At 41.0% G+C, this 13,986-nt stretch overlaps 1 protein-coding gene across 7 annotated transcripts in view; it reads right to left on the bottom strand.

Moving 5' to 3' along the window:
• The window catches only part of Mecom (MDS1 and EVI1 complex locus), a 557,609-nt gene that overhangs the window by 41,970 nt on the left and 501,653 nt on the right, over positions 1-13,986 (bottom strand). For all 7 annotated transcript variants that reach the window (XM_057757213.1, XM_057757215.1, XM_057757218.1 and 4 more), the window contains exons 4-5: positions 5,151-5,253; positions 763-979 (exon numbers count right to left, since the gene is read on the bottom strand). In XM_057757213.1, the coding sequence (XP_057613196.1) occupies positions 763-979; positions 5,151-5,253 (320 nt within the window). The remainder of the gene's footprint in view (positions 1-762; positions 980-5,150; positions 5,254-13,986) is intronic.

Below are 13,986 nucleotides of genomic sequence, written 5' to 3'. Positions count from 1 at the left end.
TTCAGCAAAATGAAAAAAAAAATATCTTAAATTAAATTCAAAGGGCTATGCTAAACAAATATGCTACCGAGATCTGATTTTCATTTTCTTAAAGATAAATATTAAAGCATTGCTTCATTTAGATTCTTACAGTTCTATTCTTCCCTTCAGAAAATCCTATACCAGGAAACTGAACGTATTCTTGTCCTGTCATAGATGTGCAATTTGATGACTAATTTGAATTAAATCCTTGAGCTACATGGTTCTATCAAAAAGTATATTTTAAAATGAGCCTGCGGTCTAGATCTTTTAGTCATTTAAATGATTTAGAGGTAGTCTTATTATTATTCTTAGCATATCACTACCTATTTTTCCCTCACCCTGTATTTTTTTCTCAAAGTCATCATTGTCCCCATAAAGTTAGCCTTTAGTTTACAATAACCCAACTTAAATTATAGCATCTATAGGCCAGAGGTGTAGCTCAATGGTAGACCACTTGTCTAATGTAGTCAAGGTTCTGGATGGAATCCTAGGTTTAGGAAGAAAGGGAGGGGGCAAAAAGAGAAAGGGATGGAAGGAATAATTCTGTTGGGCAAAAAATGACCCAAGTTCACTGTAGCTATCTTATGGACAAGACATTTTAAGGAAACAACGATTCCTGAACTTGTCACCACGTCTGGCCAGGTTTTTGAAGCTCCAGTCTTCCCCAGAGCAAACTTGTCAAACTCCATCCTAGCATTTAGCTGCAGAGCAAACACGCGTGTTCAATAGGCTTTTGCTAACCTTTGCAGATCAGGGAAAACTCGGTCACATTCCTTACAGTCCTGGTTGCCATGGATCTCTCGGAGATCGCTCTCACTCTCAAGGTTTTGCTGCAAGTCCTCTTCTACCATGGAGAAGGCCGAGTGGGGTGTGCTGCATGGAAACTTCTGGTGATCTGCTAGTTCAGCCTTGGATTCGAAGAGCTGGTCACAGTCCTCACAGCGGTGCTGCCGTTCTTCTGTGAAGACAGTCAATTGCCACCATAAACCAGCCATCTTTTTGAGTGAAACAAAACACAACCCATAGTTTGTTTTTGGTGTGTGTGTGTGTGTGTGTGTGTGTGTGTGTGCTGGAGACTGAAGGAGAATATCTGTGCACGAGTGGACTCATCCACCCATTTCTGCACATGTGGAGGGAAGAGGTTGCTGTCTCTATTGATCCCCACTGTATTTTTTGAGACGGAATCTCTCACTGGACCCGGAACTCACCACTTTGATAAACTGGCTGGCCTGCGAGCCCTGGGGACACTCCTGACTCTGCCTCTACCTCTGATGGGGTTACAGACGTGATGAGCCGTGCTTGGCTTGTCCATGGGTGCTGGGGATCCAGACTCAAGCACTCATGCTTGGACAGCAAGCACTTGACCCGCTGAGTTATTTCTTAATCCTGAAAGTTTGGCTGTCATTTCTCCCAAGCCATGCTCAATGCGTAAATTAAAAATAACGAATGCAAAGAGCCCCATAAAGAATTGAGAAAATAGCCATTTTCCTTTGGCTACAGTGTGATCTGATCAAATAAAACTTAACACCTAAACACCTCTACAGGTTCTAGGGAAAACAGAAATAATAATCACAACTTATAAACCATGATCTATTCTCTCAAGCCAGTATAGGCACTATTCACATTCCTTAAAACTTAAGTATGAGAAAATACAGGTCTAAGTATAACAGATAACAGTACCAAAGTTTGAGAAAAACTAAGCAGTCAGTTACGGAACTGAAAGATAAGTGGTTGTGTCAGAATTTGAACTCACTTCCACTTTTCCCTAAGCCAAAGATATGTTGCTTGAAAGACACAAGTGTTCACAGAGGCCCTGCCTGAGCAATAATTATGCCTATCATTGTCAATAAACTATCCTTACCTAGGACGGAGCACAGGATGTTTCCAGCACCCTTCAAGGCTAATTTATTGTACTCTGGGGTCAGCCATAATTGACATGGCTTTGTTAAACAGCAAACAGGAATTTACACTTTAAATCAGCAGATTTATAACTAGGCAGTGATAGTGGAAACTACCAACAGCATTCTTTATAAGTCAGGGACAAAGAGCACTGTTCCTGCCTTTCTATTCACTAGCTGAGGTCCCACTCAAGAGTCCGCGCTCAGTGGAGGTCACAGGTAATGATCCCACAGGTATTGTGTAGATCTCACGAAGCTGAAAAGCACCCATAGTAACCCCATGACACATAAGCTGTTTTGTAGACCTATAACCAAGGAAGACGTTATTCTTCAGCTATTAATTGACTGGGGGAAAACACTGCAGGCACCTACCAAATTGCCAGAGACTTTGCTAGAGAATGAATACACAAGGAACTCAAAGGGACATGCCTGAGTGCAACGCTATGACAAACAAACACACAGGAACCCGAAGGAAATAACTGCCCAACTCAACTACGTGAGAGAAAATGCTTCCTTCACAAAGGGCTTAGAATAGGTCAAAATCAGCGCAGTGTCACGGGGCTAGAGTGCACTAAGGATGAAGGTACTTACACCACACATGGCTCACAGAAGGACCAGGCTGCAAAGAAGTAAGCCAGGTGTATAAGACACATGGAGGGAAGGCATAAAATGATGCTAATGCTCATGTTAAGAGGGGAATGGAATTTCATTGGGGCCTGGAAGCCAGGTTATGTTTAGGCTTCATGCATAGAAGAATTTCCCCCATTTGCAGTGGGGCAAGTCTAATAGAGAGACCCACCAATACACAGGTTTACCTTAAATCACATCAGTAATGGGGGGAAGGGGGGGCAATGGCAGATAGCACGGTCTTTACTTTGTATGCAGAGACTTACAGAGGGTGGATGTACTCCACAATCATCTTCTCTGCGTTGGAGACAGAAATCTCAACAATATTAACGAAAGACATTTTTTCTAAGGGTTATAACACATCTACATATTCAAAATTTGTGATTCCAAACTCATCCAGAAACCCACAAAGAAACTGAACTTCCAGGCGCAAAATACACAGAAAAAGCCTAATATTAGACAGCAAAGACCCTGCCCTAGAAGCTGACTCTACGCACTGACCATGTTTTCTTCCAAGACGCTTAACTTCCCTTTAGCCTCAGTTCTCAACCTGTAAAATTACTATAATACCTGACTCGGGGGGGCTGAATCTATGTGTAAAAGATTTAAAAGATTTAAAAAGAAAAAAAACCAAACTAATCAAAGCACATTATATCCAGCATATAGAAGCTATGGAAGCATAGCTTTAGATTTATTTTTTTAGAAGTATAGAACCCAAGCGACCACTTAAACATTCTAAGTCTTATACATCAGTATATGCTTATAATTGAAAACAGATATGATGCATTAAAACAATAAGCAACTAATAGTTCAAGGATATTTTTACAGAAATATATGTGTGTTCGTATGTGTGTGTGCGCAGATGCATGTATATGTGTGGGTGGGAGAACAATCTCTGGTGGCAGTCGTTGGGTGCCATGCACTTTTTTTCTGAAACAGTGTCTCTCACTGGCCTAGAGCTCACTAAGTTGGCTAGATAAACCCAGCCAGTGTCCCAACTGTCACCTGTTTCGACCTCATAAGCACTGACACCACCTGCCCCCACTCTTGGATATTTCTACACAACTTCTAAAGATCAAATCCAGGTCTTCAGGCTTGCAAGGCAAGCTATCTTTTTAGCTCCCCCAAATCCCTTAAACCATGGTTGCTTTTCTGAGCAGCAGTTTCAAGAATGGAATCGTTACTTCTATTTGGGTATTTTGAAAGTGGCAAATTAATCATTTCTATTTTTAAAAAACTGCTTGAGAACATCTAGGACTCAACAATCATGTACAAATGAGGCCCGGACTAGCCATTTTTAATTACTAAGCCCCCTGTACAGTCTAAGCCACATGTAGGCTCAAACTCCACCAGGCTGACTGGGAAGTCTAAGTTTCTAAAGGCAATTTCATATCAGCTTTTCCAGTAGGAAAATGTATGCCCCAAAGATATCCCTAAACTTCCAGGATGCTTTACAAAGAGAGAATGGAGCTGAACTATAGGGGCAATGCTTGTGTGAAAATAACTAGCCACGACAGCAGTTTCCGTCACAGAGAGTCTTAAGGTCCTCTCTCCGCATCCCTGGAGACCAACTCTGGTGCTTTCAACTGAAAAGTACTCTAAAGTATTTTTGGAACCAAATCACATTATGTTAGGTGAGAGAAATCAGAAGGGAAAGACATTGTCTCCGCTCAGTGACGCATGAGCAGCTGTCCTGGTCTGTCCTGAACCCATGTCACTACTAGCTGTCATTTTTCGGAGTCTCCATCTTTTGATATAGAACAGGCTTCTTGCATGGAATAATTCCATTGGCCGTAAAATTTCCTCATCTATAATTTTCTTGTCCATGATCTCTTCCTTTCTCCCTCTACAAGGTAATGCTGATTAAAATTCTGCTCCCACGGAAAACTTTTCCAGTAATAGAAATATAAGTGGACGAAATGGCTGGTTATTCTAAGAAAGTTCCACGTTTGGCTATTTGTGATGACTCTCAAAAAGTGGGAGGCTGAAGAGAGGCTCGGTGGCTTAAAGCACTTGATGCTCTTGCACAGGACATAGGTTCCATTTCCAGCATCACATGATGGCTCACAAGCTCCTAACACGCAAGCTTAAGGGTCTGAAACCCCCTTCTGGCTTTGGCAGGCACTGCTGATACATTGTGCACATACAAACCTCCAGGCAGAGCACTCATGCACTAACTAACAGAATAAATAAATAAAAATAAGTAAACAAACAAATAAATAAATAAAAGTGAATGAATGACTAAATACTCTTTAAAAGAGTGGATGGATTCTTACAGAAGAAACTAACCAAACTGAAAGTGACAATTTTGGCCAGATCTTCAAAATCCTCTTCCATGCACTTTGGGTTAGGCCTCAGCCAACTGAAATTTCTCCAACACAACAGCCCACACGTCACCTCCAGAAAATACCCATTCTGGAATAACACATTTGTCAACAAAGACACTGTATAGCCAAGGAAGTTAATGAAGAAAGCACAGGTGTGAAGGGCCTTCTTGGAAACATTGCTGTCTCCAGAAGGCAGCTGGCCCTGGGTGCTGCGCACAGTGCTCACCATGGACGCCAGGTGCCATGGGCTCACCTGGCTGCTGCGCACCACACTTACCATGGATGTCAGGTGCCATGGGCTCATGGGGATCCTCTTCACTCTTCATGAACAGCAGGAGCTCCTCCCCAGGCGCAATGTCTGTGACTACTCGGTAGAAGATCTTTGAAGATCAGGCGCAGGTGGCAGGGAAGACAGACAGGGGCAAGCATTAACAAAAGACAGGACACACACCAGGGCAGCTGCACAATTTCTCATATTTTAATAAACATATTCCCTTTTAGTTTTATCAAAGGAGATAGTGGTTTCTGTTTTATAAACTAAGAAGAAAAAATTCCTCGTCGGAAGAAAAAAAAAATCTTTCAAACAGTTTACAAACTTTTACCAAATCCTAGCTAGTATACAAACCAAATTTCCTAATAGGAGTTTGCAATATAGTCAACTACAGTCTGTGTAATGTTTAACAAATACTTTTTCCATGCTTGGATTCCTCAAAGCACCCAGCAGCCACACCTTCGCAGAGCTGAGCCACTCCTGGTTATCCTGCAGAGACCTCGGTAACCTTGAGCTGCCCCTAAACCAGCAGAGGAGCCTTTCTCCATGTGACTCCCCAAAGGCAGTGGTTGTGGGGTGCAGCAAACCGAATTGCCATGGTCCTTAGAGAACAGGATCATAGGGGAGTCTCTTCGTTTTACAACACTACTCCCACCAACGATAAAGGTGAGGCCCTAGGTCCTGCCCTTGCGCCCCAGTCCTGATTTCAACTTCAACAAGCAGGCCCTGCCCCTCATGCTCAGTGCGCAGTCAGGCTGCTGTGATGGGTGCTTCTGCCCTGGTCTCCTACCTAGCAGGTAAGGACAGGAAGGGTTTAATAAATCTGCTACTGGGATCGGGGAGAGAGGGGCTGTCTGGAGAACCCCAATCTGAAATTCCCAAGAGTTGCCTGTCTTTCCAAGTAGCTCAGTGGCAGACAAGTCATGACCTCTTGTGTGTCCAGGCACCAGGCTTTCTATCACTGATAAAAAGAAGTTTTTAAGCACAAAAAATCTTCAAGATAGACATTTATTTTATCATTAAAATGCTATTGATTGTTCGTCTAATTCTAAGGTTAGTTATTAAGCAATTCTATAACCAGATAGAGGTTTTGAGACAATGAAGCTTATACTATAGCTAATAAGCACTAAAAATTATAGCTCTCAACAGCATCTGTATGCGTCGGCCCTGTGGCTTTTCTTCCACGCTCATCTCTCTCGTGCTAGCGTGCATTCTCTCTCGGTCACCACACACCAATCCTCTTCCTCACTAGCGAATCCATAAATAAACAAGAGTGTACTCCCCTCCCCACATAGTCTGAACACCAGAGCACACCCAGGAGCAAAAGCAACGCAAATAGCAAAAACTATGGGGAAAGTACAGAACACAAATCAATCCAGAAAGAGGCAGAGGAACCTAGAAGACACTGTTATTTGAGCCAGGCCTCGGACTTGCTCTGCATATGGTACCCAGGACCATCTGCTCATTCAAGTTGAGAAAATCTGCGTAAGTTATCTTGTAAGATCAATGGAAATATTCATGCATCTGTTCTGTTTGCCTATTTGTTTATCCTTTGAAAAGCTGAAGACCTTACAGAGAAGTATGTGCCTCTCTTTTCCAGTAGGTGGCTCTAAACTCCAGTTGTTTATTTCATCTTATTTTGTTCCATAAAAAAAAAAAGATCAGAGCATGAAATTGTGCTAAATTAAAATATATATATATATATTCTGCTTACTCTCTTTCTTGTTAAAATGAGCCCTTTTTATTCATTGGTACTTAAACCGGCCTACGTCCCTTTATAGAAAACAATATCAATCAGGAAGTCCTGCTGAGCACTGCCGTAATATAACCTGCGATTATTCTATTTTTCCAGAATTGAAGTGTAGATTACCACAAAATGGGCTCCTTCTGTGGATTCTGCCTAAAAGGGTCACAAAGTTGAGCATGCTCACCTTGCACCCAGCGCCTGCCCAACACACCCTCACCCTCCTGTCTCTGGAGGCCCACAGGCAGGAAGAGTCCTTGCTCAAAAGTTACCAGATTAAAAGCATATCCGTGCGCAGGGTCTCTTTGCCCTTCCACCTGCGAGTTAAATACTGGTTAGTACCCTGCTTCCTCCTTGAGTTCTGTTTCCCCTTAGAAGACAATAGACCTCTCCACGGTCTGAATCACCTCTGCTCTGGCATTGCTTACAGGTTTGACTTATTAATTTATTTTCCAACAGCACGTGAACATGCAAATCATGACGCAGGAGGATTTTTCAGTAGCTTCTCCAAAACAGGGAGGGTAGAAAGACAGTGCAAGTCCAATTGTCTCATTGGGGACTCCTTCTCGGACACACATGTCAGGCCACTTGGAAAAAAGTATGATATCGTGATTTCTTTGTGGTCCTCTATTAATCATGTATCTTCTAATTCCATTTTAGATTTGTGCAATCCAATGCGAACAGTCCAAGGAACAAAAGGAAATGATGGATACACTATGACTATATATTATGAAGACAATTCTCCTTGCCAGCACATAGATCACTCGTGTAATTACCCTTTAAGTGTCCAGATTGTCATGTGAAGAATATTGAGTGCATAAAATATAAAAGACATGGACGAGAGTTGATGTTGGTTTTATTTACTGGAGGTAAAAGGTGACATTCCAGGCTATGATAGGCAGGGCAAAGCAGAGTGGATTTTAACTTCAGGGTGTTCTTTTCAATTTTAACTGAATTTTTATGGTGCTCGTGAAACTGCACCAAACGAAAAGAACTGGCAAACGCCAGCCATAACGAGGGCAAATTCTGGGCATGCTTCCCCATACAGCAATAAGAATGTGCCTTAAAGCCCCATCCTCCACACCCTCATGGGTCCAGTCCTCCTTCCAGGGGGGTTTCTGCTCCTGTGATCTTTGCTGTCTGCCCTTCCTTAGGACCACAGAAGTCCTGAAGTCAAACTATGTGCTCCTCCTCTAATTATAATTTCAAAACTTGAGCCCAGAGATATCTTATCACAATAATAGAAATATATTAGCAAGCATTCAAAGCAAAATGACTTTCCGTCTTTGTGTGTGTGTGTGTGTGTGTGTGTGTGTGTGTGTGTGTGTGTGTGTCTCAAACTGATTGCATGGGAAAATGATGGGATGCAACCCTGAATGAACCTCCTCCTTCAGGAAATACCGTGTCTCTGTTTTCAGGAAATGCTGTGTCTCTACTTTCATGTTATAAAAACATCTTGTGGTAAATAAGAAGCCGGCAGCAGCAGGAGCGATCTCTGCAGACACTTAACCAGGGTGGATGCTCACAGACAGACACACTGTCTTTAGGACCAGGGCACCTCAGAGACTCAGCTGCACGGCAAGTCTAGAAACCCTGTGTCATCTGACTTATACACCAGAGGAATAGACACTATTTTTTCTGGGGGTTTGGCTGTGGAAAAAATGGGAGTTGATTAGTCTGCTAAATTCCATAAAAGACTTAACAGTCCTCCTTTCCCATTGTAGCTGTGTGGAAAAACTTAACCGGGTCCAAAATTAAAATGTCCTGGGTTTTGCGATGAATTCAATACAAGGACAGAAATCTCAAATATTCAGAAATAAGTTTCAACCAATTCAAAAGTTGTCAGTTCTCTGTGCTGCTCTCTCTTCTAGAGCACTCTGCTGGAATGAAAGACAATCCCAACACAAAGTGGAAAAGCAGAAGAAGGATCCCATCAGTGTGAGAAACAGGTACACAGGCATTCTATTTCACAAGCCAGTTAGTTGTTGCAACCTTGTGATCTCTTTTAGAATTCTAAATTTGATAACTGTTACTAAAATTCAGAAATAGATGTTATGGACATGGCTAAACTTTTTCATAACATAAAAATTTAATTTTTCTACTATCTGAATAAACTGTTTTTTTCTTTTCCAATAAGCTGTATTTCTATCTTCATAAACTTGGGTTTTTGAATTCTTCAATTTAAAAAGATAAGCATCTACAATGATTGATTTGGTAATCGCCTTCATTGTAGTCTTTTACTACCAATTTTTGCCAGAGCAGCACACTAGCAAAATTTCTGAGTTTCAAAAAGAATTCTTAATCATTTGCATAATTGCAAAACAATACCAGGAAACCCCAAACTGTTCCCTTTTGGTAATAGTGACATTTGTAGTTAAGGCATAAACATAATATACTAGTAAACAGACATCATTTACTATAGATAGAATTATTGTAATTAATTCATTTTAACCAAACTCTTAGACCAATTCTGAATGCAAAAAAAAGAAAAGTCAAGTAAAACAAGGGGTAAAAAAAGTAGCAGTGATGTGGACAGGACAGCCAATTTCCAGATTCTGAGCAAGCCATTATTACTGTTGCATAAACATATTTTTTTTGCTGGGACATACATATTTTACATGTAACACCTAAATGAAGCAGAGTTCACATTTTTAAGGAATTTGAAATTTTACATGAATTATTAACAATCTCATGTTATGTATTAACTGTATCTAAATGAGGTTAATGCTTTGTCAGATTAATTCTACTTGTATGTACATTTAAATATATATTATGTTATATACATCTTATATAAAGATAAAATTATATAAAGATAAAGATAATTACATATCGTTAAGTGTTTCTTTCCACCAGTTGCTTAAGTTCAAGAAGACCACACTAATGAGGGTAGAGACACTCAAAAGCATTCTGGGAAATGCTAAAGTCTTCAGAAGGTTCTCAGACTAACTCCATTTTGTCAAGGCCTCTGTCCAACCTAATCTGTCATCAAAATAATGATATTTCCATTTGTACTTTAAAAAGGTAAAATGTTCTTGCTCATTATCCTACATAATAGACGTTCTAAGAATCTTCCAGAACAGCTGTGCTGTTAGTGTGCCAGGCTTGGATCACGTTAAAGTGTGCTATTTGTACTGTTGAGTTAGAAGATAAACTTCAGTGTACAAGAGAAAACAAGGAAGAAAACAAACCGTTTACTTTTCAAAAGATGAACAAGACCTCATTGTTATGACTTTCCATTTATTTTCCGCAGTCAAACACTGGAAGTTTTATTTATGCATAATAGACTGTACTTGGCATGTCTAAAAATGACAGAAGTGTGAATTATGAGTGACCTTCAACCTATTCAGGAAGTTCTAATAATTGAAATAATAGAGAAATGTACTCCCTGCAGAATCTATATGAAGAAGCAGCTTTTTCAGACTATTGCTGTGTTTTCTCTTTGAAACTGTCAGCTGATTTCTCCCTCCTCCAACTCCCAATGCTCGGCTTGAATGCTTTAATTTTCTACAGCTTCATTCAAAGCACCATGAAGAAGCAGGAAAGGCCAAGTGGGACTTGCATGTTTGGAAGTGGCTTGGAGGGCAGCTAAGTGACAGTGTACATGTCTGTACAGAGTCAACATTTGATGTGAACACATCTGCCAGTCTTGGGGCTTCAGAGACAGAATGAGTCCACAGGCCATGTGTGTATACCTGACCTCCCCAGGAAATACAGTCTGGGCCCCTCATCTACCTCTAGCAATGTGGGAAACCCCAGATCAGCAGAGCAATAATGATGTCAAGCATTTAACCTCTGGGGGAAAGTCCTAATGGTCAGTCTAGGTCTGGTTTTACTGAGAGGCAGAGAAGCATCTTCAGAAAACAGAGATAGACCACCAGGAAATAAACTCTTCCAACAGACTATTAGCTTTATTATGACTGAGCTTTGCCCAAGCCAAACACCCTTTAATTTCTCCAAACAGAAGTATCCTCCATCTATACTTATAGACACAGAGCAAACCAAGAAAAAAAAATGGAGAAGCTTGTGATAAAGTGATGTAGCCTTGTGTCACCAGCTTGTCTGGCATGCATGAAGTGTTTCTTCAAGCACCAAAAATAAATAATTTCATGAATAAATAATAAAGAAATAAGACAATTGGGACAAAGTGGGGCCTACTGTCCTAAAAACAATTCAGTAGAACACAGCATTGGAGTTTTTTTTCCTTCTATACATTCTTTACTCGTTTATTAGTAACATGAGAAAACAGACAATATAATTTACTGAATTAAAGAAAACAAAATTGGCTTTGGTCCTAGTTTCAACAAAAAGAGAAGTGCTGAAAGTCCCTTAGTGTGCCTGGAGACCTGTGCACCCCATATAATAACCTCTCAGGGTCTTCCCGCAGGACCTACAAGCAATGTCCGTGACCCCCCTTTCCTTACACTGGCCATTTGTTTGATTGTATGGAAACTTTGTGATCATTGTAAGTAGTTGCTGAAGGTTTGTCAAAAGGGCCAAATCATACTACATAGAAGCTAAAGCTCACGGTTGGGTGCTACACTGCAAGCTAGAGGCTTCTCTTCCGCCCTTGACCATCCCTGGTGACCCGTGAGATGTACCGCTGAGTACTTTTCTGGCTTCACACCAGAAATAGCTAGAATCTCCTGCGTACGTGGTGTTCTGAGCTCCTCCTGGATGAAAGATGATGTCTACATGCAAACACTGATCATTAAAAACGGGCATGGGTTGTATCAGGTCACTATTTGCAACTTAAATATGGGTGTAATACTTTAGGTCACGCTTTACAAGGCACGGGTCCGTGGGTCTCAATGAACAAAATCTATGTATATATATTACGTCACCATCATGTCCCAGGCATTATACTTGGGGAAGAAGGTGGGACCTTTTTCTCATGTAAATATTAAACTGAAGCTATGTCTGAGGCAGTTTCATCTTGGGGTAAAGGAAGCAACTTATCAAGCAGATAGCAGGCACCAGAGTCAGTCTGCATACTGCACACAAAGCTGGTCCCTAGGTACTGCCAGCTGGCGTTCATCTTAAAATAGCAGAGTATAACTTTGGTATAAAAGTAGGACCTGACTTAAAAGCAAAGCAAAGAAAATGCCCAAAGCCAATAATAACTTTAACATCAAAAGAAGGCATACAAACACGAACAGAAATCCTTGTAAAGGAAGAGAAATTAACAAATTACCTGACAATGAAGGCAAACAAAGTTTCTACAAAGTGGGGAGAGGTTAAAGAGCTCCCCATTTTCTGTACTCAGAGTTGATTCGCTGGGCCGTTTTTGCACCATATGTATTAAGTGAATGTTGAAGGAAAGGGAATTTTTTTTTCCCCTCCTCAGTAAAAGGCCAAAGAAAATAAGTTAATAATTGAGCCCATAATAAGCTTGCAATAACAACACTGTGTTAGTGTCACTCAGTCCGATAGCATCACTCATATGAGCCTGGGCTGAGTGGAAGCGGGTGTGCCAAATCAACCATGGTCGTCCTGGAAGCAGTTAAAAGTTTATAAGGTAAAGCACAAACGAGAACAATGCCCACTCCAACTGAAAACACGGTGGAGTCTTGCTGCCATTCATTAACCACTCGGGAGCTGGTTGGGTCCCCTAAGTGAATTCTGACTTCGTGTCCTCTGTGGCACATACGTTCTTCCCTATCTCATTGCTTCAGAATGGACGGCAGGCATGAGGTAACCTCTTATCGAAGCCTTTCTTTCTATTCAGAGGCAACGGTAGACTTCCCTGGTTCTACTTACTAAATACCAGCTGTCAAGGGCCCGTTTAAAAATGAAAGTACTTATCACTTTGTGTAAATGACAAGATTAATAATGTCCTGGCTTTCTGAGGTCTTTCCTCCATTTGAAGACCATGTGAGGGCCAGACAGGACTCAGATGACTGTGTTCCTTCCATGGAGCACACTAATACTTGCACACATATAAATTATCCCACAGAAAATCCTCAGATCATTCTGATTACCATGATACAAAGATGGACTTTGGCTTTCATCTAAAAGGCCAACTTACATGAGCTGAGCTTAAACGCTCTAATTATAATTTAGAGTTTTACTCTAAAGATGCTTTGGAGTAAAAACCCCCATAAGAACACAAAACTTCTGAATATATTCAATGAGGAGAACCAGCATTGCCTGAGGATCATAGACGCCCTGTAGGTAGCCTCGCCTTTGACTTGGGGTAAAGAATATAGACAGGTAAGCTTGAAAGGGGGTAAAGGGAGATGCAAAAGTAGGTTGAGGCCAAGTCTAAAAAAATGTGCTACATCCTCCAAACACCCTGGTTTATAAAAGGAAGCAATCTCTACAAGTTCAAAAGAAAGGTATAAAAATAACAAGAAATTTTAAAAGCCTCTAAATCATTTAGATGTTTGGACTATTTGACTTTAAATATGTGGGGGTGGGTGTTTCTCGATATAAACGAAGCCTCTAAATAACTGATAAAGCTCATGTTTGGTCCCCTTGAGGATCTAGCCTTGGGACAGCTTCCAGTATCCAGCTCTCTGCCTTCCCTCTCACCCCAACCTACTGCTCAGAACCAGTTGCTGCTCCTGTAAGCCACCCAAGTTATCTAATGCATCTACCCACTGTCTGCTGCCAGGAATGAATATTCCCAACTCACTGCTGCGTGTCAGCAGTACAGCTACATACTATCGAACACAAACTTTAAGGAATGTAGGGAAAGTAATCAAGACACCAAGGATCATGAAGTTTGGGTGTTTGGATGGTTGCACTACTCTATGACTTGTCTGTGATTGGGGTCTCAGTCCTCATGTCTTTGGCATGGCCTTTCTTTATAAAGATAAATTACTACAGCTAACTCAGTACTTTCAGTCAGGGAATACAACATCAGTCAGACTTGAAGCTACTTAGAAATTATATCTCAGCAGCAATACCAGCACACCCAGAATTTCTGTGCCCCACAACATCACAGCAATAATTTTGAGAATGTAAAACGAAAAGAGACATCTAAAGTCGTAAGACCTGCCTCTTTCTGGGCAATTGTGTCAAGAAAGAAAGCTCATTTTAAAGCTCATTCTGAAATATCTGAAATAAAGAAACACACGCACACAGGTACAAATGATC

Source organism: Chionomys nivalis, chromosome 24 (genome assembly GCF_950005125.1).
Source record: "Chionomys nivalis chromosome 24, mChiNiv1.1, whole genome shotgun sequence".
NCBI classification, from domain to species: Eukaryota; Metazoa; Chordata; class Mammalia; order Rodentia; family Cricetidae; genus Chionomys; species Chionomys nivalis.
This window is presented reverse-complemented; position numbering and strand designations above follow the sequence as displayed.